This window comes from Leuresthes tenuis, unplaced genomic scaffold (genome assembly GCF_036924035.1).
Source record: "Leuresthes tenuis unplaced genomic scaffold, fLeuTen1.0.hap1 SCAF_3, whole genome shotgun sequence".
Taxonomy (NCBI): domain Eukaryota; kingdom Metazoa; phylum Chordata; class Actinopteri; order Atheriniformes; family Atherinopsidae; genus Leuresthes; species Leuresthes tenuis.
The window spans coordinates 13,289,551-13,313,865 of record NW_027325357.1 but is presented as its reverse complement, the minus strand read 5'-3'; the positions used below and the strand labels follow the sequence as shown (position 1 = coordinate 13,313,865).

The 24,315-nt window shown below is 40.0% G+C and overlaps 1 protein-coding gene across 1 annotated transcript in view; it reads right to left on the bottom strand.

The window, feature by feature from the left end:
* Window positions 1-24,315, bottom strand: part of atg7 (ATG7 autophagy related 7 homolog (S. cerevisiae)) — a 73,535-nt gene that overhangs the window by 19,688 nt on the left and 29,532 nt on the right. Inside the window, exons 17-18 of the mRNA XM_072381897.1 lie at window positions 23,181-23,261; window positions 17,129-17,251 (exon numbers count right to left, since the gene is read on the bottom strand). Coding sequence (XP_072237998.1) covers window positions 17,129-17,251; window positions 23,181-23,261 — 204 coding nt within the window. The remainder of the gene's footprint in view (window positions 1-17,128; window positions 17,252-23,180; window positions 23,262-24,315) is intronic.

Genomic DNA, 24,315 nt, shown 5'->3' with positions numbered 1-24,315 from the left:
ACTGCCAAAACATTTGCTTTTATCAAAGTGCTCACACTTACTTTTTTCATTCCTATGGAGTTAAAGGTGTACTTATTATTTTTCACAATGCTTCTATGTTTTATCTCCATTTTTGTTAAAAAATATTACACATTTTTGTGTAATATGCCACAAATTGTTCCTCATCTGAGGTTGTTTTTACCTCATTTTTAAGACCTGGTAAGGACAAGATGGATTTTTCATTGTGTCTCAATATACGAAACCTTGGATTTGAAAGATAGTGTGCTTTCCTTTTCACATGGTTGTAGGTAGTTATTTAACTGTGAGAAAGTGCTACCAGCATGGCTTACTTGCGGCTAAAGTTACATATAATCTTTCAACTGAGAAAGTTTGAAACCCAGCTTTTAGTATCACGACTTAACTGCCTAAGACTACAAAAACATCAGTTAAGAGACTAAAAAGGCTATTAAATGGATAACTATTAAATCTGGGGGCAGAGCTAAGATAAGACAGTGACATAAAGGAAAGGGTGAATGACAGAGGAGAAGAGAGATGGAGCATGAGAAGGGCACAAGGTTAAGGAAAGTAACATCAGACAGAACGAGGGATAACATGACTGGGAGTGAAAGTGGCCTGATGCTGGTTAGAAAGGGAAAAGACAGGGTTTAGAGGAGCTCTGGTGGGAACAGCGTCAGTGTTCAGGTCCCAGCTGAGGTCATGTCCCCTGGCTATGTTTTCATAAACTCCTGAGTCTTGGGGTAATCAAACAAAGCTCAGGCATTCTCAACATTTGGCCCAGATAACAAACCTTGGAACCAAACCTCATAACAGAAAAATGGCAAACCAGGAAGGGATGAAGCTTCTCCTTTCCTTCTCCCTATTTTTCCCTCCTTATTTCCTATATAAAGGCAGACACGAGCTCCTGCTTCCTAGCTCTCTTTTTTCACTTTAAGTCAGTTAAACTTGCCATAGCCTCACTTTTCTCTCAGTCGTAAAGGCCAGCTACAATAACAAATAGAGTCTCTCAACTGGGTGTGGTGGCCCACGGAGAAGCAGCTGGGTCCTGTTGTTTCTGCCAAGACATCGACAGACAGCTTGTCCTCCTTTCAGGACAACTGTTCCTCCATGTCCTAATCTTTTTTTCTTAAATATTTAGCCATCTTGATCTTGAACCTCAAGGATTTCTGGGACTTCTGGGGACAGAGCTTATCTGCCTCTACTCTAAACTGTTCCCTCATTTTCACAGAACACCACCTGCTTTTTGTGATAAAAATCGACTTATCCGCGGTCCTGAATCCTTCATTTGAGTGTTGTCATGGTCCATGCTTTTCTGTTGTGTCTATCACGCTATATAACAGCAACCACCCACCTCCCATCTCCCTTCGCTTTTCCTCTCAACCCCCCCCGAATCTCCCTCAGGGCCCTTTTTCCTCTGACACATTTCCTGTACGACAGAGGTTATCAACACTTTTGTGAGTCACTCAAGTGTTTCACAAGGTTACAAGTCTCTTAAATTTTAAACCTTTGCCAAAGTCTGAAAAATGTTGTAAAATTGTACTGAAACAAACTAAGAATTAAGAACAAAATAAGTCCAGATAAGTTTGACGCCTCTATTTAATTCTGCTGCCTTCTGTGAGGCATTAGTGTGTGCGTGCAACCACTATAAACTCTACCTAATGAAGCGTTTGGAGCAAGCATCTAACCAAATGGCAATAACAGATCAACTTCAGAGGCAGTGTATGTGTGTGTGTTGCCAGTTCAGACCTGCCCATAGTTTAATTAGAACTATGAGTCAAAGCCAACTGAAGTGTGGTCAGAGCAGCAATCAAACACTAGCAGGGCCCCAGGGGCACATGCACAGAAACACAGAGGCATGCACACACAAACACACATTCACAGACAGTCTCAGACACTTGAATGTGTGCGACCAACACACTTCGAGAGCTTGAAATGGATCAAAATCAGAAAAGTTTGTCATTTTACATCTGTTGCTTTGAAAGATGCCAGCTCTGAGAGGGAGAGCAAACAGAATTTAATAGAACCCGCCATAAGGAAGCGGCAAAGTTTGACACACACACACACACACACAAACATACATGAACATAGAGATCACAGGAGAAAAGAGGGCAAAGAGCCTAGTAAACCACAGAGGAGGCAATCTTTTGATCTGATGGTAAGCACACCAGACACTCAAAGTCTTTCATTACAAATATCCCTTCACTTAGCAAATCATTCACTGAACACAACCTCTTTTTTTTTCCAGGAGGAGAATCTGTTAAAAATGCAGTAGTGATAACACTGCCAAACAGTTTAGAAAAATAAAATAAAATAAAGAGTAAAAGTCTCCAGATTGATCAGAGGACACAGGAGAGGGAAATCACACAGCCATAATAAGCTTTTGGACAGCATTAAGACCATATTGTGAACGGTGATGCATAATGGCTTTCAAACAGATGTTCCTAATGAGGATGGCTACATTTTAAACCTCACAAGAGCGTTAAATATCTCTCTTCTATGTGCGTATTAATCTTCTTATGAGAAGAGCCTCTCTCGTTCTAACTGGCTCACAATTCATGCTCATGAGAAGTTTGATCACAAGGTGAGATGGCCGTGCCCCACTCATTAAGACACAGCTCATTTTTAGCTTTTCCTTCACCTAATACCTCCAACTCCAACACGGAGAGGGATTCGATGAATAAATCGGTTTATTTTGATGGGGAAAACAACCAAGAAAAAAAAAACTCTCTATCCCAAAAACATTTTTCCTGGAACTACAGTGATTCCTTTAGACTGTGCTTGTCTGTATTACCTCTGCAGTCTCCAGTAAAGATGAGAGTGGGAAGGGGGGGATAGTGTTTCACCTGCACTCACACAAAATCTGGCAATCTGTCATTTCTGAACAGATGATATTCTATTTCTCTGATTCAATGCTTTGTTCTCTCTTTATTCACCCTCTCGCTTCCTCACCCACTACAGCTCTTCCCCTCCTCATGGGTTCAACCCAACACAAATGTCCACATTTCAAAGCTTTGTTCACAAACCCCAAAGCTTAAAAGTACCATATCCAAACCACGGCTGTTTACGGGGCTTAAATATCTTCTCAGTGTTCCATCAGACCTTTCAAAGGTTACTAAAAAGTTTATGCTGCTCAAACACAGCTTCAGTAAAAAAAACAAATATAAGTATTCAGATGTATAGATGCAGCATGTGAACGATTTGCTCACGTTGTCACATAATCTTGTACCTGGGTTTAGTTCTCACACACTGCACTGCTGCAGGAAAGTTTTTCGACTTATTTTTTTTGCTGCATGAAGCGCAGTTACTTTCAGGATTTCTCACATGCTGGAAAAACAGAGTCTCACAACTTCTTTGCTACCATTGCCAAGCAACCAGCATCACTTTTTGTCTTCATTTAATTGCTTTTTCATACCATTTTACAAACTCTTCTTTGAAAGTTAATTTGCACCCACAAAACGTAATAAATTTTAGTTTGACTTTGTGGGAAGGCTACAGGCTTTCCCCCTCACTACCCCCCCATCCCCATTTCCAGCTCATATTACTTTATCAGCTTTTAAAAACTCCCTATCAGTTGGCCTCTAATCTGAACCAAAGGCTAGATGATATCACTGACTTCCATGTGGTGGACAGGACAGCATTGCAGAGGAAAAGATAAGAGCTGGTATTGTGACCAGCTGTACGATGTGTATGTGTATAGAAGAGAGTGTGTTTTCCTTTCAAGCCAAAACCCATGGGCAGATTACTTGTGACCAGCAAAGCCTGCCAGAATCAGGCTATACAGGATTGAGACATGTACATGCAGGTCCAAATACACGCGCACACACACACACACACACACAGAGCCAGCTCTTATCTCTGTCTTTGATGCAGCTGGAGAGTTTTTCTATGTTGGCCAAACAAGGAACAAACAGTCCTGCACTCAGACTGGAATAATGAGAACACTTCAGTTTCAATGCGTATCCAGAAAAAGGCTCATACAAACGTAAAGAAAACAACTATTTTTGATTATACCATTATAGATTTTACTGAAGGGAAGTTATTTCAAGTTGTAACAGTAGCTGAAGTTTGCCTTGGAAAGATCCAACTAGTTAAAAGCAGGTCTGTCGTGTTCATGTTGGGGTTGCTGAGTCGAGTTCATCTTTTACATAACACACACCTGCCCAGCTCGCTGCCTTAAATACATCAAGCGAACGTTAGTCTGCAGAGTTTCAAACAATGGAGCATTGCCACACACAATGTGTGTTTCACTTACCGATAACATTCACTTCCTGAGGTTTCAATAGAATGAATTCTCAGTGCCCCGGCTGTATATAGTGGGATGCAGGTGGCAAACTTGACCCACATGAGAAAGTTCACTTTCAGCGCTTTTATCTCTCTAATCAGGAAGTAAGCATTTCAGTTTGTTTTAAGAGATTAAATTGGACCCGATGTGTAATGATATTAACTGATACCAGGTTTAGAGGCATAAAAAGGCAAGGCTTCTGTTCATTTTTGCTTTCTCGTCTTCTTTCAGATGAGTGGAAAATATGTTGGAACATACTCATCCAAGTGTTTATTTTAAACTTTAAAAACTGCAATTAATCAGATAATGACTCTGTTAAACATGAAGGTGGCGCTGACATAAACCAAACATCACAGTGCTATTCCTGTCTATGTTTAGAAGGTTTTGTAAGGTGTTAAAAAAAAGCTGCTTTGTAAAAAACCTTTGATTATAGTATGTTAACAAAAACTCCTGGAAATGTGTGCAAGTTAGTGTACAAATATGACCTTTTTTGCAGATCTAAATATACAATTATTTGTCTTATTTTCATTCAAAATGTAGCAGCCTTGATCCAATTAATTCAATGATGTAGTTTCATAGAGATGCTGATTTTACTGATATTAATTCTACCCTGTTTACCTGTAGCATCTTCCGTAAATTAACAACACTGCAGAAAAAATTCACATCCCTAAATCACAATATTGGCACCAAACCAACCTGTCGTGGCCGGTTGAAAAAAACAGTTGCATTGCAAAAGCGTTGGAACTCACACAACTTGATACAGAAAAGATGACAGCATTGTAACTTTCATGATTAGTAAAATCCTTCTTCACAGCACTATTAACTTTGACCCAATGTGGCATCTAGTAAGTATTAAAGGGGCCTATTCATTATGCTGTCATTATTACTGGGTCATATTTGATTTTTGGCACATAATTATCATGGGGCTGCTTTAGGTCGCTTACCCACTGACATCGTTGAGCATTACTGCGTTAAAATGAGCGTATTCATGAGTGGCGTTTACATTTTCCGTGAATTTTAAACTGAGCGAAGCGGTTTCTAATTAAGAAACATTAAGCGCAGCTCTTTCTCCAGCATTGAATGGCGTGAACGTGCCATGTTGAACTGGGCCTGCAGGTGTGTGCACTGGCAGAAACCACATCCTTACCTTATCATTTCTGCACCAATCTCAGGCATAAATACTTTACATTAAATACAAACTAACGATATGTTTAGTTACAGCCATGCAGAACTATGCAGCAACATTTCCTCAGCAGGCAGCATGAAACTGGCTAAAAGTGGTATGGAGATTTCAGAAGACAGCTATGATTAAGCGGGGAAAAAAGGGTGAGGCCTGCCAGTTGAATCTGAAGGATGTAATAGATGACTCTGCACGACATAAAGTCAGAGGAGAGCACCTTTAATGTAAGTTGAACGTTTGTTTTGGCCTTGATGCAGACAGCTGTGCATTCACCAATTCTCTCCTCAGCTGTGTCATGCGCTGCCAGTAAAGTTCTATCTGCTGTCATGTTTCTACACACGACTGTTGTTCTCATTTGTAAGTATCCTTTTGACATATGGCATGTTGCTTTTGTTGGATGCTTTGAAGGTGCATTTATTCCCACTTGCTTAAAGTACTGTTGTATTCTAAGTATTTTGATAGTTTGTAATGCGATATATAAATGCAGAGATGTCCATGCAACTGCTCAGATGGCTTCGGTGTCCATGTTCCAGTACATTAATGTACTGCAGATCACAATGTTCCATATTGAGAGGATAATCCTGAGGTGAGAAATGAATTTTAATTAAACTAAATCTATTGTCACCATACAGTGTTTTGAACACTGTAATGTGAATTAAAAAACAGCTAAATATAAATTGCCAACATAAATGACTGCAAGGCAGCTAGCAGCTACAGGCTATTTACAAGCCATGTCAATATTTCAACTGTTGCCTGTAGGGTGTAACTGATGTTAGGATCGCTGCCAAGACATTTTCCTAGTTGTTAGGATTGTTCCATTATGTGTTTTTTTAAATACAAGGAAGAACTTTAATTGGGAGGACCCATCCTACCAAGGAAGCATTCTTGACTTTGATAAATACTCTGTGTGTTTGTTATGGAGCTTGGCTTTTATTTACCAGAACACTTAGTCATGTTGTGGGCTTACTGCGTAATCCAAGGAGCAAAATTATAATTATTACAGTAATATGCTATATACTGGATTATATTACAGAGAACTCCTGCCAATGTTAAGCTGTGAGGCCTTGCTTCACTCTCTTATTGCCTTTTAATGGGAAACTGCAACCTACTTAATTGATAGCAGGTAAAGGTTGCAATGCACACTGAAGAAATAATGATATATATAATGATATCACTATAGACATATGCTATACACTGAGGATTTTTAAATAATTCAAAACATTTATTGTGCTTTTAGCTACATATTTGGCAGGATAGATTACTGAGTGCCTCATAGAAGAAAAAATAAGCATTCATTTTAACTCTGATATGGAAAAGAAGTGCATTTGAATATTTAGTTGTATGTTTCAGTATATAAGCTTCTTTAGGTATGAGGCAAACTGATCCCCATGCACTGTAAGTGAATGTGGGCTGGGTGGTTTCGGAAGTGAAAGTCAATTCTAAAAAGAGCCACACTGTCACAGATCCAGAAATAGTTCTTAAAAAGCCGCCGCACAAGAAGAGGGTTTGGAGCTAAACCGGGACGAGTACACTACTATTCAGTCTGTTGCAACTGAGTCATCTGTCTGTCTGTCCGTGCGTGCAGCCAGCTGCCAGCCTGGAAGAAGGCATCACTCTGGACTGACTGGCGCCGGAGAGGAGGAGCCATGTATAGGAGCGAGACCGCTGTAAGTTTTCCCATGTAGTGAGGGAAAAGTTGGCTTTACAGGTCCTGTTTATGACTTGTGAAAATAACTCCCCCGTGATTGATGATTAGTAACTCTGTATGAGCTCCTTTGGGCACAAGGCAGCTGTCCTGGGTGCCATACACCCCGTCTCCCCCCCCCCCACCTACAGCAGACCTCCAGCCCCGTGGACAAGGGTATTATTAACACAGCCCACCAAAGCAGTATAGCAATAGAGTGGAGTTATGCCCTTGCCAAGGCGGTTTAGATCTTATCACCTGCTATTTTTCACACCCTTATCTTTTTCATCTACACATCATGTGGAAAAGCTTTAAAAAAAAAACAAAAAAAAACCCAGAGCCACACAGCCTTTATCAGGGCAGAGGGGAAATTAAAAAAAATTTAATTTGTGTGTTTACAAAATGAGACAAATTAATCATTGACTGGACATTTCATCCTATTTGAATGTGTACTTTATATATATATATATATATGTTTGACTGGCATTTTGCTGAAAGTAGCAATCTGTAATAAGGGAAACAGTGAGGAGCTATGCTAACTCTAAGAGTCATATTACCTCTGCTATGGAGAGACAGGTGACCTGCCAAACCAAAGCCCTGGCTGACTATCCGCCCTGACACAATATGTGTTTTATTTCTCACTAAGACAAGAGAACAGAAAGAAATATGAAATAATAAAACACCTGCTAGCCAAGGTCTTAACTGATATGGGAAATCTGTGCAGTTTTTTAACTATGTTTAAAAAGGTCCTCTGACTGATGTCAGTGAACACAGCAACAGTTTGTAAAGTTCTGCAGTTGCAGAGACCCTCCAGGACCAAATCTGAGTACAAAGAGTTGACAAATTTAACGTAAAACTCAGGCCAATAGCTACGTCCTCTTTGCTGAAACGGACAAAAAGAAAATGAAGTTACAAAAGAGAAATGAAATAAGACAGCTTGTGCAGTGCCAAACTCAGATTTACTGAATAACTAAAGAAATTCATGATGTGTTAGTTAAAAATCTGCGACACCAGCAACACATACGAATCGTGTGCAGGCGTATACATGGGAGACTTAACTTAACTTTCAATCTCATAATTTAGATTATGAGATTATGAAGTCAAGCCACTGACTGAAACAAAGCCTCTGAATTTAACTTGTGAAGAACTGGAAAGATTTATACTACGTATAGTGTCAGCCTGTATATGTGAGAGAGCTACAGAGGAACTATGTAAAGAAAGGAAGGAGGTGGATATGCCTGTACATAGCTGACATACATCCAAGCGTGTTTTTTTTATAATTAGCAGTGCAGTAGATGTCAAGCAGGCATAGCTGGCATATGTATGGGACATAAATACACACATGCTATATGATGACACTGACATCCAGTACATGCACATTTGCAAACATGTGGAAAAGAAAGTACAGCCTCTTTCAACTCAAAGGTTTTATGGATCAGGATGTAATTAAAAATCATCTGGTCCTTAGATAAACAACAATACATATTACCCTGGGTCATTATTCATTTAACAAATACTAAGACAAAGTGAAGAAGAGGTGTGTGATGAACTAAGTACTGCTTTCGTATGAATTAAGAAGCCACACAGCAGCGCGAGTGCACCCAATCAAATGTGCGTGTTTAATTGATCATCAGCAAGTGAGAGCACACCTCCATAAAAGCAGACATTCCGGTGTGTGTTTACACAGTGCCACGGAAAAAAAAGACATTAGCAGTGATCTTAGTTGAACAACAGTTGCTGCTCATTAATCTGGGAAGGGTTATTAAGTCCATCTTTATACAGTGAGAAAAATTATTCATAAGTGGAAAACATTTAATAAAGCTGCCAATCTTCCCAAGAGAGGATGTCCCAGCAGATTCACTCCAAGGCCAGCCAAGGAAAGCGGAGAGAAATTGCCAGGAGCTGCAACAGGCTTCATTTAGCATGTTAAATGTTAAAGTTCATGTAGTAGAAAAAAGACTGAACTGAACTGTAGCTGTTTGGAAGGGTTGCCAGCAGAAAGCCTCTTCACTCTATGAAAAATGTGGCAGCACAGCTTGCGTTTGCAAAGTTACCTCTGAATAAAAAACACAAAACTTCTGAAATTATGTCTTTTGGACGGATGAGACTAAAGTGAAGATGAGAATCAGTATGTGGAAATGGTCTGGTCAAAATCCAGAATTGAAACTGATTGACCAGCTGCCGCAGAGCCTTATTAGAGCCGTGCATAAACAAATGTCTGCGAGCTTCAATGATCTGAAGCAACATTGTAAAAAAGAGCAAGGCTAAATTCCTCCCCATCAGTGTGAGAGACTGATAACGTCATACAGAAAACGATTACTCCAAGTTTTGCTAATAAAAGTGGTTTACAAGATAATGAGTAATGGGATATACTCTGTAGAGCTTATTCACATGACTCATTATTGTCAGCAATTAACGAAAACACACAATCACACAAGAAGAATGCTAGAAAGTCCACGGAAATGATAATGTTAGGTTGAAGTTTAAGTCTGTGAGGTTCTTGCAGTGGACTATTTGATCAATGCTGTAATTGCCCACAAACAGAAAATCCAATTTACACACTTAGATTAATTCTTCTTAATCACTGAAGAAACCTGAAGTCTTAAAGTGACTGATCTAAAAGCTTATGATTTGATAAACATGAAGAATGAGGTTAGTTATCACAAAGGAATAAAGAAAATAACAGCAAATAATCATTTTGGTTCAAAGAGAGAAGTTAAGCACTAAACTAACAGAGTTATTTTCCTCAGAGCTTCGCCTCTATTTAAAGTTTAACTGCATTCAAATGACAGAGTTATTTCTAATAAAGTCAACATAAAGGTTGCCAGTTTGTGTGTGATAAAAAACATATCGTCAACAAACTTTATTGTCACTCTCGATGGGTTTGGCATTGTGGTTCCTACTGTGGTTTGACATGTTTCTACATGGCTCGAGGTGTTGGGCCCACACACAGTGCTAAGGATGACATCATACATGTCCTGCTTATTCTTCCAACAGTCATCCTTAATGTTTAACTTAAAAAAAAAAAAAAGCATGTAAGAAATAAGAAACTGTATGAAATTCCATCTTTTAGGGTCTTTTTAACACGTGGGAGCATCTGTCTGAGCTCTCCAAAGCCAAAGTAATGCCTGGAAAAAGACCCCGTGTCTAGATGAAGTGAAGAAGAGGCAACTGCAGGGCAGGTAAAAAATGGAGGGAAAGGAGAAGGTGTTTAAACTCATTAAAATGTGATATCACTGGAAGATTTAATTGGAGAGTTTGAAGCGCTGAAGAGGATACAGCAGGAATATCAGGATGGCAATATCATTTGTTTCACTGACACATGGCTGCAGGGTTTACTTAGACACCTCTCCACCAGCCTTTCAGACAACATGGGCAGACAGAGAAGTAAGAGTAAAGGAGGAGGTGTATGTCACTGAGGAGGCACGTCTCTGCACTCCAAAAGTTTCTTTCCATGGTGTCTACAGAGAGGATTCACCTGTGTTACCCACCAACACTGTGTGTGGCATCATCATCTAAGTTGTTGCCAAGCTACAAAATGATTAAATCACAGAAAGAAGTATATTTGCACAGAATCTCTAATTGCATTTTGTCCGTTGTAATCACACAGCCATATCTATCTTTAAACAAACAAACACATTTTAAACTAGTTTACCTTGATGCTAAATAACGTGTTTGTTCACATATGAAGCACTTAATCAGGATTTAACAATTCAATTTCTTTGTTAGCGTCTCTGTGATGGGTGATATGCTGGTGGAAGGCAAAGATCAGCAGACTTTGGATTGTATGAATTTACAGGAAATCACAAACTAGATAAGATCCCCAAAGTGTGTGAAAACCTGCCTGGTGAAAATGAAAAACCCATAAAACTCAGGGAGGGAAGAGAATCATCTCATCTGTGGCAACATTCGTAGATAAGGATCTATGAACAAATGCAGTTGTAGAGAATAGCTGCACTTTAACACTGAACAAAGCTCAAGGAAAGGATTGAACAGCAATTACATGTGATTTGGAAATTTGTGTGGGACATGTTCAACATCTGGCTGCTTGTATTCTTGTTTTTCCTTCATAAAGAAGTAACAGTGACTTGAGAACGCGATGCAATGAGCTCAATCTAGATGTGGTGTTGATCAGTGAGTATTAGAAGAGTCAGCTTTCAAATAGAATTGTGAGATTGGTAAAGATTCACAGGACCTCTTCAATCTGATTGTCAAACCCAACGGATTATTCCAGGTCGACCACTCTTCTCAGACTGAGTTTGTTATACGAGCCATTTCTACTCTGCACAAACCATTATTGGGACTATTTGTGGAAATTAAATTGCCTGGAACACATTGACTGCAAGAATAAAAGAAAAGACAACTTTGTTCTTAACAGACCTTTTTACAAATGCAGCAACACGCATAATTAATTTGTGTCATGAGAGCTTTAAAACAGTTCATGGAAATGAAAATAAGCTATTATTTCGGGGACAGTAAATTGCATTCAATTTAAAATTTAAAACGAACGTCTCTGACTCTTCCTTTTCATTTTCCCCTCATCTCCATCCCTCTGTCTCACAGGAGGGTGTGCAGTGCACTAATGAAAAAGCAGGCTTAATATAATTTCCCCCAAGTCCATCTGGTAATAATTGTAGCATGTAGCAACCGTAGCTGTGTTTGGATAAAGCTCTGACATACATGGGGCCCTCTGACGCTCACAGAGTAAATGTGAGTGCGTGTGTTTATGTGGGGGCGAGAGAAAGAAAGAAAAAAGAAAAAATCATGTGACTGGTGAAAGGAGAGGGTGTGCGTAACTGTGTGTGTGTGTGTGTGTGTGTGTGTGTCAGTGCTCACGCTGCTTTGCCTTCCATGCTGCCTGGTGATGGGCCAACATAACTAAATCATTTTCATCGTCAGCGCACTGTTTTTACGTAGAGCGGAGCCTTTCAGGAACAAGCGTGGGCGGTTGGGCGACCTCTGGTCCTTCAGGGCATTAGTGTGACTCAAGCTTATGATTAGTGGCATCTCATGGCGTAGAGATGGTTATCCAGAAAACACACAGTGAGAGAAATACAGGTGTCTACATTCTACAGATTATTCACGGTCTTTGTTGAGTTTTACCAAAACCAGGGATCTTACTTATAAGACAAGTAAAGCTCAAGCTTTCTTCATCATATAATGAAATTAAAACAATATAGCCATTGGCAAAGGGGCCAACCCAAAACAAAATCATCATACTCCTAACTGTAAGTATCTGGCGCTATCGTGCACTCGATGAAACCCTGACACATGTTAGGTAGCCCTGGACATGTAGGTTATCAGCTTTAAACAAAAGCTTCTCAAATCAGAGGCCCCGTCCTCCCAGGAAGCCTAGAAACACCAGGCTGGTCCCGTATCATCAAGAGGGAACCGAGGTCATTTCAAAATACAAAAATAATGTCACAATGTTACACAAGCTCGGGTTACACCCTCAAGAGAGTTTTTGCATAACTAAGGCCGCACAAGAAGCCCCGTTTTCTACTTTTGTGCTAAATCCTATGGGAGTAAAACAAACCGAGTACAAAGTCATTGCTCCATATGTGTGTATTTCAGTTTGGATTCTTGTCATAAAAGTGTCATAAAAAAAATCAAGCAGCCATCACTGTATTGTAGAGTTTACCTGAGATGTATAATGTATGGAAATGTATAATCAATGTACAATTCAGTATTTAAAACACATTTTCCATGATATCACCACAAACTGAAAAATGGTTAACTAACAACATTCAATATGCAGCCATATTAAAAGCCATCAACCAACATGTTCTGCTGAAAGTTGAAGATCTAAAAAGCATTTGACTGAACAAGAAGTCAGTTTAATAGATAAAACTACAAAACCCCCCTTTTTTGCTTGGGTCAAATACGGAGTTATAGAGGGCATATAGCAAAAGACAGATCATACACAAACTCAAACATCAAGAGCTGATATGACTTAGCTACATTCGACATGACCCCACCATCAACAATACAATGATTTTGCAAAATGTGCTGATCAGCACTGACACCCACCTCCGCTGCAATCATTTTACACCACCAATTCATAACTTTCACCCAAAACCACAGGGTGGAACAGAAAAGCTGCAGCTACTGGCACCACACCATTCATCACAGAGTCCCATTTATCTGCCACGTAAATGTGCTCGGCGATAGCAACACAATCTTATTAAAAAGTGATCAAGAGTGGAAGACGGAAAACTTAACAAAGACGTTTGAATTGTGGAAATGTGCGGTCACTTTTCTTTCAAATAACAAGCTGCAGCTTCAAGTGACGCTGGTGAATTTGGAATCCATTGCTCTCGAAAAATGTGAATTGGATTGTGCAAAAAAAAAAAAAAGGTTACTGTACTTCAAAACAAGGTTTTTTTTAAGGTTCACAAACTTTTCTACGGTTGCTTTCAAGGTGTCAGATAATCCTAAAGTCTTGCGTAGACCTGTACAGGTCATAAACTGTGCAACTACAAATCAGGTCGTGACTATTAAAAATGAGTCATGCTAGAAGTCCCTTGCTTAAAACATGTGGTCTCGTGAGGCTCGAAACGCAATGTGCTGCCTACAAATGTTTGAAATACATGTAACTAATTTGCCAGATGCCAGATTCATAGTACATTTTCCATCCTGCCGTGCTCATGTTGCAGCTTGAAATCTCAGCAGGGCTGCTCTCACAAAGAAGCCATTCACATGGATTTGTGTGTGACTTACACTCACGCTGTAAGACACATGCATAGCTTTCTGCCTGTCTAAACTTTTACCGAACTTGAACTCCCACAAAACCCAGCGGTGACCGCATAAAAAGTAGTTCTCAGGTTACAAACTCACCCAAAATAGGTCCTAAGTACATAGTAGTGATAGCTGATGACGCAGATTATACTTTAGACTGGTTACACTCATTTTAGTGAGCAAAAACACACTCCGACTGTAACAAATCCAGCTCCATGCTTGAGGGAAAAGCAAGAACATTGTAAAATAACAACTTACAATGCAAATAAAGTCTTTTTTAGGTCCATCTTCATTCTATCTATGCATGAATTATGTATTTAGATCTATCTTCAATAGAAAGGGTACAGGACAAATGCAAATGCTGTTATTGAGGGCTCCATTTCCATAACATAAGTAAAGCAAAACCTTTTCAAAACACTGGCTCATTAAAAATGTCACTGAACACTATATAGTGAACACAATTCCAATACAGTACATACATATAAAAAAAGAAAGAAAAAAGTCACTAAACCTCTATTTTTAACATTGAAAATGATAATTGTTTCAGACCAGCACTTTTTAAAATACAGGACAAGACCAAAAATGACCCACAAGTCTTTTTCTAGTGGGTTCCCACATGGAATTACAGATAATATGCTTTCTCTACTGAGAAAGAAAAAAAAAGAAAAAAAGTCTACTGTCCCTTCCTGGAATTAGGGGGGAAAAAAAAGAAACAAAAAGTTGAGAGGACAACCTCCAAATGCAGTAGATTTCAGAATAAGTAATCTGTGTACAGGAAACAGGCCCTGAGACTTCTGGCGCTAGTGGGCTGAGCAATCAAAACAATCTCTCCATGTTCTGATTGAAGAGAAAGGGACTGACGCCAGACTCGTCAACGCACTCTGTCAGGAAGACGGAGTGGATAGAGAAGGAAGGATCAAACCAAAGAGATACAGAGAATGACAGGGAAAAGGGTGAAGATTGATAGCAAGAGAGAGAAGACAAAGAGAAAAGTCCCTTCTAATTTTCCTTCCTGCAAATCATTTTTCTCTTTTCTCCTCTGCTGTCCACGCTCTTATTTGCTCAGGGTTTGTCACATTTCTGTCCAGCTTTCATGATTTTGTCCTCTCCTTTATTTATGTGTTAGAAGTAGTCGGAGCTGGGGAGAGAGTGTATGGGATTTTCCCACAGTGCAGCAGGACCAGACCCAACCCCCACCACCTACACTCGCTCATTTTCTGTCTCTCCCTCGACTCCCTCCGTCTCATGTCATGGGGGAGACTTGAGGAAAACCACCCATATTCCACCACAAAAGTATTCTGGATGTTTGCTGGAACTTTATCCTTTTCGGCATTTCACAGACATCAACTGTGTGTTGCTATGACAACAGAATAATTAGCATAAGGCCAGAGGATAAAAATACCCCCCCCCCTGAATTAGAAAAGCCCAAAAGCATTTGTTCTTTTGTAACTCAAACATCAATTCAAACGTTTCATTCTTTCTAAATAAGCTTCCTAATGAGATGCTCAAATCATCATAATTAGTTCATTTCAATGCAAATAAGCACAATTTTAATGTGAGCATCTTCCGGGGGTCTGAGCTCTCAGACATTGTCCACAAGTACAAAAAAATGTATGTATTTATATCTATATCTATATATAGATATATACCTATATACTGTAAATGTTTACAGTGTTGATGTGTACGCAGGGAAATAAAAGAGTTTTTGCCCTACGATATCAGATTGTGGGATTTTTATCTCCTTTGTTTACAAAGCAATGGCAGGTGTGGGCAAGACGGTGCTAAAACTTTGCCACCTTTGGACCTTTGCCACCTTTGCCCATACATGCACAGTTACTGTCCTGCTACACTGATAAGTTGAGGCCTAAGACTGTGTCATGGAAGTCCCTTTTACACAATCCAGCACCGGGCCCACTGCAAAACTTTGAGTGCAAACTGGTTGTTGCAGAAAAATGGCCAGAAAAATGTCTTAAGTCATATGCATGACAATGTAATTGTTTTTGAATGAGCTACACCCCCCCCCCCCCCCCCACACACAATTTTGTGGAGAAGAAAATTGTAATGAGACCATGTAATGAGCCGATGTTATGAAGTAAGTTGCACGCACACTGCACTATTTATCAAACAAAATAGTAAGTCACGTGAAGCAATCTGAGAGACCCTGTTTATACACAGTCACTGAAGATAAAGTTGAGGAACTTGTTGCTCAGGCATGTTTTTGCATTTTCATGTTGACAGAATATTTTTGTAACAGAGCAATATGGATGAGCCTTATTGGAGAGTGGAGGAAAAAATTCCCTTTAAAGAATACTTGTATAGGTGGGGTCCCTGCTTCTTCAAATCGAAACACTTCAAGGTCACTGTACAGTGGCCATGACCAACAGTAAAGGTGTCATCTGATTTGAAAGATAAATTAACTGCTTTGCATTCAGCCTCTGCTACCTCTTCTCTATGAACATCCATGGTCCATGTAGGGTCCTTTTCGCCGAGCTCCTGCCATACTGCCATCAAGAAGAACCCTCACAATGTTGGCGCAATGCAACCCCAATAAGTGCTTTTTGGATAAGATGCTGCTTCAGCAGTGTCACACGTAGCATCAGTGTGTTTGTCTATTGTGCCATAAATCATCCGCAACATAGAAGGAAAATAAGGGCAGGTCAACCGAGCGTCGCAAACTTTCGGTAGCACCTTTACACCAATCTACAACACAAACAAAGGTGGGTGAGCGGCCAACTCTTGCTTCAGAACTTTTAACAAGCACCATTGGTAGGTCAAACATACAAAACATTATGAAAACATACAAGGTAGGACTGAGCAGAGGGGCTAAATAAACATTCCAACCTTGACCAAGCTGTCTAAAAGGGGCCTATGATGCTGCAACCTTTTATCAAAAAGAACATGACAGATCTATGAAGAAATCAGAATTTGCAAAAAGTAGAGATCGATGACACGAGTCACTTTTCTCCTCAGCTGAATTTAACACATGACAAGGCTAATTCACAACCCTTTTTTAAAATTTTATGCCATAAACCCTATATCGGGACGTTCATTTTGAAATTCACAAACAGCATTGTAAATATTCTGGGTGGTTATATATCACACACCTCTTAATTTTAATCAACAATTTGTTCATTGTTGTTGCACTTGGTATGTAATTGTGGAGTGGGAAATTGGCTGTTCTGGTGCTGTTAGAGAACACTGCCATGAAACGCCACAAAGCTTTTTCACATGGGTGGGAGTGATTTACCTCTGCAGCCTGTGTCTCCTGGTGCAGCAGAGTCAGCCCCGTCAGGTCTTCCAGAAACGAGTGGGAGGAATTAAAAACTTTGGACAGAAAGTTGAAACCTTCCCTGTCATAGTGGTCCAAGACCTGGACAAAAAAAAAAAGAAGTGCAAATGTGTTACAAACTGAATTCAGAGCCTGCTGACCATCACTTTTATAAAGATTTGGAACGAACAGCCATCAACAAAAAGTCAGAGGAATTAGATAAATGTATCTTTCACTGGTGCTTTTGAGTAAAATATAACATCTGTCTTTTTCTGACGGACATCGTTTTGGAGTCTGTTTGAAATCTGGAGCATTTACTTGGACAGGAATTGGACTAATAAACTGCATCTGGAGACAGAGTACAGCAAAGATGCATTTACACTCAAGGAATTCTTCTAAAATTGAATCTTGTACTACTAGTGAGTCATCTAAACGTGGAATAACACTTAAGAAAGCAATAAAAGTTAAAAAAAAAAAGGGAATCATTGTAAAATTTTAGATAAGTAGAGTTTATTCGATTTTGATGATTTATTACCTTTTTGTATGGACCTGTTTTAGCTGATATCTTTAAACAGAGGACTGACAGTGGCTCTGGTCCTACGGTCACCACCAGAGGTGCCATACAGACAGGCCACATTTGGACAGACTGTGTTGTTAGTAAAAGATTAGGCATACTGGGATAGTTTACCAAAGGAACTTCATGGCTGTGCTCGCTTTTAATATGTGTATTCACAGATTCCATCGTCTTTTCCTTTTCTTGTCTTTTGTCAATCATTTTATTTCCTTTAGGACACTCTTGTTTAATCTCCGTTTGTGCAGTCTATCATTACACTTTAGAAAATGTTATTTTCTAATATACATACATAGTCCCTAGAAACTAGGTCTGTATATTAGCAATTTTGCAACAATTTGGCATATTTACATCATGTACTTTTGGTTGACATAGTGCATTGTCTTAATTGAATACACAAATGGTATTGGCACGGGACACAAATGTTGTCACATAAAAAGTGTGAAATAATAACAACAATCTAAATGTAAAATGAACCTTTTCCCTCAGGCCCTTTGACACAACCTCTGTAACACCACAACTCAGCACCTCCACACTAACACTGGAGTGTTTACCTTGATCTCCCTCAAGCAGAGACTTCAAATACCCCCACCATATCTCCAAAACACACACACACGCACGCACACACACACACACACCAACAGACTAACACTTGCATCCTCTGCCCTCTTAACTACCTTCCTAAGACTGGCCAAGCCTTTCATGGACGCCCACAGGCTCTCCTCTGCAGGTGTAGAGTTACCACAACTTCAGACATCAGCATCACCGTCTGTCTGCGTGTGTGTGTGTGTGTGTGTGTGTGTACGCAGACTGACCTGGCGTCTAGTCTAGAAGCCAGACAAACCACACACAATACACACTGATGTAACGCTCATTCATCTTTTCAGCCTCTCTTTTCTTTCTTTCTTTCTTCCCTTCCTTTTCTTTTCTTTCTTTGATTCTCCACTTCCATCCACAGGTTCTGTTACACGAGACGACAACGACCAAAACCCACTTTGTTGAAATATAGCTGATCATGACTCAGAAAGCAATCTGATCTCTGGGATGATATTGTGAAAAAGTCACTCCAAGGACACACTGGTATGCAAACGAGCACTTAGCATACTCGACACTCATATCATGTCAAAGATGAAGAAAGTGACACAACAAAAGGTTCAATAACAGTTTAGCTCCATGAAATTATATTGGGGTCAATGAGAAAAGAAATATGAGGAAGAAGTTGTGGGTTGTCTTTCAGTTTCCTATTTCAAGGATAAAGTCAAAATGCTGAAAATAAACTCTTCTGGCTTATCAAACTATGTTTGGAGGATGACTGCGAGCAAGCTGCCAACATGTGGAAATCCACAGGATGCCAAAAAGATGGTGCAACTTTAGACTACCCTCCACACATCATAGGGGCCAAATCCATCAATACAACAGTTGCTGACATTTCTGGATGGCTTATCATAAGAAGCCACATACCATAGTGCGTTGGGATCTTTGTTGCATGTCTGCCTAAGCTCTCTCTGTATTGCCTGCAGGTGCAATCACTGATAAGCTTGAATCTGTTTGTTACCACAGGAATGCAGCTAGGCCCTAAATGTTTGTGTAGTTCTTTTATCTGTGTAAACACAGTTTTTTGGAAGAATCTCTTAAAGTACTAATACTTATCACCAACATGGATGCCAAATGTGGTGTGGCATCCATGTTGACCAGATGTGGTCAATAACAGGATAAAATGCAACGTTACATAGACACAAAGAAAGGAAGAGGCTAAAAATGGAAATAACCCTGAAGTGCCGACCAGGTGTTGATGAGTTTCAGTTGTGGTCTCATGCTCTCTGTGGATTGCACCAGTTAAGAAAAACAACAACATCAGTAAAACATATTGTGCCACTTCCATGTGTAAAATACACAGATGTTCATATACAGTTGTTGTTAACCTTCACACAGATGCAACTCCAAGCTTTCATTTAGAACTTGTTCTTGGATAACATCCAAAAATATCACACATCTTCAACTGTGCATGTGTGTATTTGCTTGTAAGTCAAATTCTGGGTGGTACTTAGACTGTGAAAAACGAAAATGCGAAGGTTGATTATGTAAAAGTGTCAGTTATGACGTAGGTAACTGCTGCTAGGCTGCTGCAGCGTGCTCACACTCATCTGGATGGTGCTGGTGGCATGGTGAGCATCATGTTTTTTCATTTTTTCAGTGCCTTCAACACCATCCAACCACTTCTGCTGTGTGAGAAGCTGAGCAGGATGGGTTTCATGGGGTCCACTGTCTGCTGGATCTCCAACTGTCTGTCTGACAGGCCTCAGATTGTTCAGCCTGGGAGCTCTCTGTCTAACACGGTGGTCAGTGGTACAGGAACACTGCAGGGGACTGTTCTGTCTTAATTTCTGTTCACTCTGTACACCTTTAACTTTCAGGACAATTCTGACTCATGCCACCTCCAGAAGTTCTCTGACGACACCGCGATGGTGGGATGTGTTAGAGAGGAGTACAGAGACCTGGTGGCAGGCTTTATGGAGTGGAGCAGCAGAAATCATCTGCTTCTAAATGTGTTCAAAACCAGGGATATGGTGGTCGACTTCAGGAGAAAGAAAGCAGCAATAAAACCCATCATCATATCGGGTGAGGAGGTTGAAGTCGTGGAGCACTACAAGTACTAAATCACCCGCAAGGCCCGATGCCATCAAAGGCCATAAACTGGAGAGGTTTGAGTCAGTGAGGAACAGAAAGTCGCTGAACAAACTGATCCCCTTCATGGACAATCCATCTCCACAAGGGTTACAATCCAGGGACAGCAGAGCACTTTCTCTAACAGACCATCCTTATTCCACTGTTCATACGTGATCGCATCTTTTATTATATTAAAAACATTTTATGTCCAATTCTTATTCCTATATTTATGTAGATATGTACATATGCGGGTGTTTATATTTGACAAATATATATATTATCCCTTTTGTTATTGGTGAATTGCCTCTACATTCCCTTTGTCTTTTGTCGTTATGATGCTGCGACCGAATAATTAATAAAGTATATCTGTCTCTCTATACATAATGTGAAACCCTGGAGACAATAAGCTAAACCATATCTACTATAACCCTGACAATAAATTACTCATTCAAAAGTCTTTTTAAGAAGAAATTCCCCAAATACTTCACACATGTACTAAACTATGAGTAACCGTATTATTGTGACTTAGTGGCTTTGACTTCCCCCGTGTACATCAGAAAGGGTCATAAGGTCAGCCTTACTAACTCCATACTGACTTGTTAGCGTAGCCTCTGAGGATTTATGGAGAGCCAGTGAAGTGCAGAGGAAGCTCGGCTCACAGAAATTAGTAGTTAATATTTCTTATTCACTTAGACTGCGCCTTATGTAAAAAATACACGCTGCTGTGAAGGTTAAATACATGACGATACTGTTGGGTCATTCTAAGCTTCCATGAAAGTGAGGAAACAGCACAGAATCATCTGGTCTTTGGGGGAAAAAAAAAAAAAAAAAGAGTTCCTTGAAAAAAAAAATTAATTAAGTTACACTTGATGCAGGAAAAAAATAATTATTTCGTCGACAAAATGTTAGAAAACGAAGAGAAATGGCATCGAACTCGTGAACCTACAGTTCAGCATGAACTAATATGTAAATCAATTGTAAAATATTTGCCCACCAACTAAGACGCCTTTTCAGCTCAACAGCGTATATCTACTCATTTAAAAGCATATTCACCACTTATGGCTGCACAAGTTAAGTTAAGCAGGAGTTAAACTACTACCGCGCATTTCTTTTAACAGAAAAAAAGCGTATCGAAAATGTTTCTTATTCATGCTGGATGTATAATTTGTAGAGTGTACAAGTAGCTGTAGTAAGAAGCACAGTTTCAGACAACGCCACGTCAGCTGTGATTTACTCTTTGGCGTGTCGTTTTATTGGCTTGTATCCCCAAAGAGAGCTAGGAAATACACACACATAAATGCACACCACACATAAAGTGAAAAGCCCCAACTCTACAGGAACTGCTCCAGCCCAGACAGGGGCTGAATTGTTTTGTTTCCATAGTGACCTGGCAGCACACAGCTGACTGCGGCAGAAATACACACAGACAGACATGCACTTGCTCACACACACATCCAAAGTGAAGACAAAGACAGACACAGACACACACACACACACACACACACACACAAGCCATTAAAGTGAACACACCGATATATGGAGGCAGGGTCACACAAAAGAGAGGAGAGATATGGGGGAGGAAGAGCAGGAAGGGAGAAGAGGAGAAGCAGGAGAAGTGAAATAGGAGCAGGCTGAAAAGAAAAGAGTGAAAGGCAGATAAGCAAATGCAAAGCAGAGAGGGAAAAGATGTGTGGGTGGGATACAACACATGCACAACACAAGCTTTATCCCTGTCTCAGCAGAGAATTGTCTTCCCTAACTCATGTTGTCCATTATTCCCGACTACACAGGCCTTACCCAATCCCTGTCAGCCCATATGAACACCTCTGTGCAGACCGAATAATCTCATCAGTCACACAGGCAGAAACATGACACCTTAAGATGGGGTGGAACGCCAAACTTTTTCTTTTTTTTTTTCTTTTTCCAGAGCATAGGTGGAGAAAACTTTCAGTGCCGAAGCTCGCCAACTCCCTCCCCCCCTCTGCCTCTTAGTTTCTCTCTGTCTTCACATGAAAGTGATAGATCTGAGGCTTTATGACCTCTTTATCGACACAAAGACTGCATTGAGATCAGGGGAGAATGAGGCGAACCAGCGCTCCGCTCATCACAACACCCTTTTTTTTTTTTTTTTTTTCAGCAGTGCTGCACTTCCTCTACCCCCTCCAACTTTTTTTTGTGAACTTTCTTCATCTCTAAATTGCTGTTTTTCATGCCTCCTCCAACACTGTTGCACTACTGTACATCAACCAGTCGCATTTTTGGATGCCGCTACCCACACTAACCAATTAGAAAGCAGTAATAAACACAAAGGCTGATATCGCCCTCCCCGCTTGGCTGACTTATATGTGGACTCTTCCACAACCCATCTACGCACACGCTCACACACACACACACACACACCAGTGGTGGGAGCTAATTCCACTCATACGACAGTTACTGACATCAGTGAGCAACTGCTGCCTGATTGTTACCATATGGTTTAACCAGCTTTCCTGTGTGTGTCTCTTCAGTATTCCTCAAGGAACAACATTTCAACACGGCCATACTGACTTAACAACGTGGAAATGGGAGAGCTGGGAATCCCCCTTTTTCTCCAATGGCTGTGATTTGTGTTTCAAAACATAGCTGTCACATAGTAACAAAGTCTGACTTGATAAGAAAATGAGAATCTCCCTATCTATGTCTGCTTGTGTCAGTCTTTCTAGCAAACTGGTAATCATTGTTTGAACGCTGTCTTCCTACTGAGCCGGACTTGAATTAATGCATAACTACAATTATGGAGGGACCACTTACGACGGGTGAGCAGGCGGTACATTTGTCAAAGGCAAGGCTGGCAGGCAGGACGTTGTCAAACCTGGAGAGAAAGCCTCGAATCTGAGAAGGAGAAATCAACATTTCATCAATCAAATGGGACATATCATTGGAAAAACTATACAATATTTAGAAACGCTGTTCATTTTGAATGATGTGAGGAGAAATGAGCCTAACTATTGTGGCAAATGTTAACTAAAACACAAGATGACTCAGGAGAAAAAAGAATAAACCAGTTTTTGGTAGTTATTGTGTTTAATGAGAGACATTAGGGCAGGCTCTACTTTGTGAGAAATAGTTCCACTGCCAGCTTTATTCCTTGTTGCTATACGTGAATATAATGGCAGCAATGAAATGAAAACTTGCCATCAGTTTGACAGTCTGTGTTGTTTATTTTAGAAGGAAAGCAGAGAGCTCCCTCTGGTGTCAAGGAGGCAACATTTCGATCCCATCTTAACTACTAACTACTATAAGCCTTCACCACTTATTATGGCGTATGATCTTAATCACTGTCCTGTTTAAAACACACACATTATGAACCCTTCAGTGACACATTGCACTTAATTTCTTCTCTTCACCTCCTACATCATCTTCATCAGAAGCTTCAGTAAATGATGTTTCCTGATGACAGACTTAGACCAAAGCACGAAAAGACTACCAGACCATAAAATCTGGTGGTGAAACTGGAGAATATATCACACATTTGTTTCAGATGCACAGCAAGTGAAGAAGGTGGAAATGAAAAGCTATTTTTTCTTGGTTTATTCTGCTGGGAGCAAACAGCATGAGATTTTCAAATGGACATTTTCTTATTCAATTGTTAGGGGAGATAAATTGGCAGAAGTCTGGCAACCTGAGGCTATTAGGTTAAGATACTCAACTCAAAATTTGTTCCAGAACAGGTAAAGTGTTAAAAAAAAAAAAAAGAAAAAAAACTATGTATGACATCTGCATGACTCTCTTAATATTGCAAATGTGTTTTTCATTTACTTCTTGCCATTTATGCCTTTTCATCTCTGCCCATTTCAATTAGAAATTCAAGGATGTGTGATTACAGTAATAAAAATAGATGGCAGGATTGTCAATTTAACAGCAGTAGCAGGCAGAGCAGATGTAA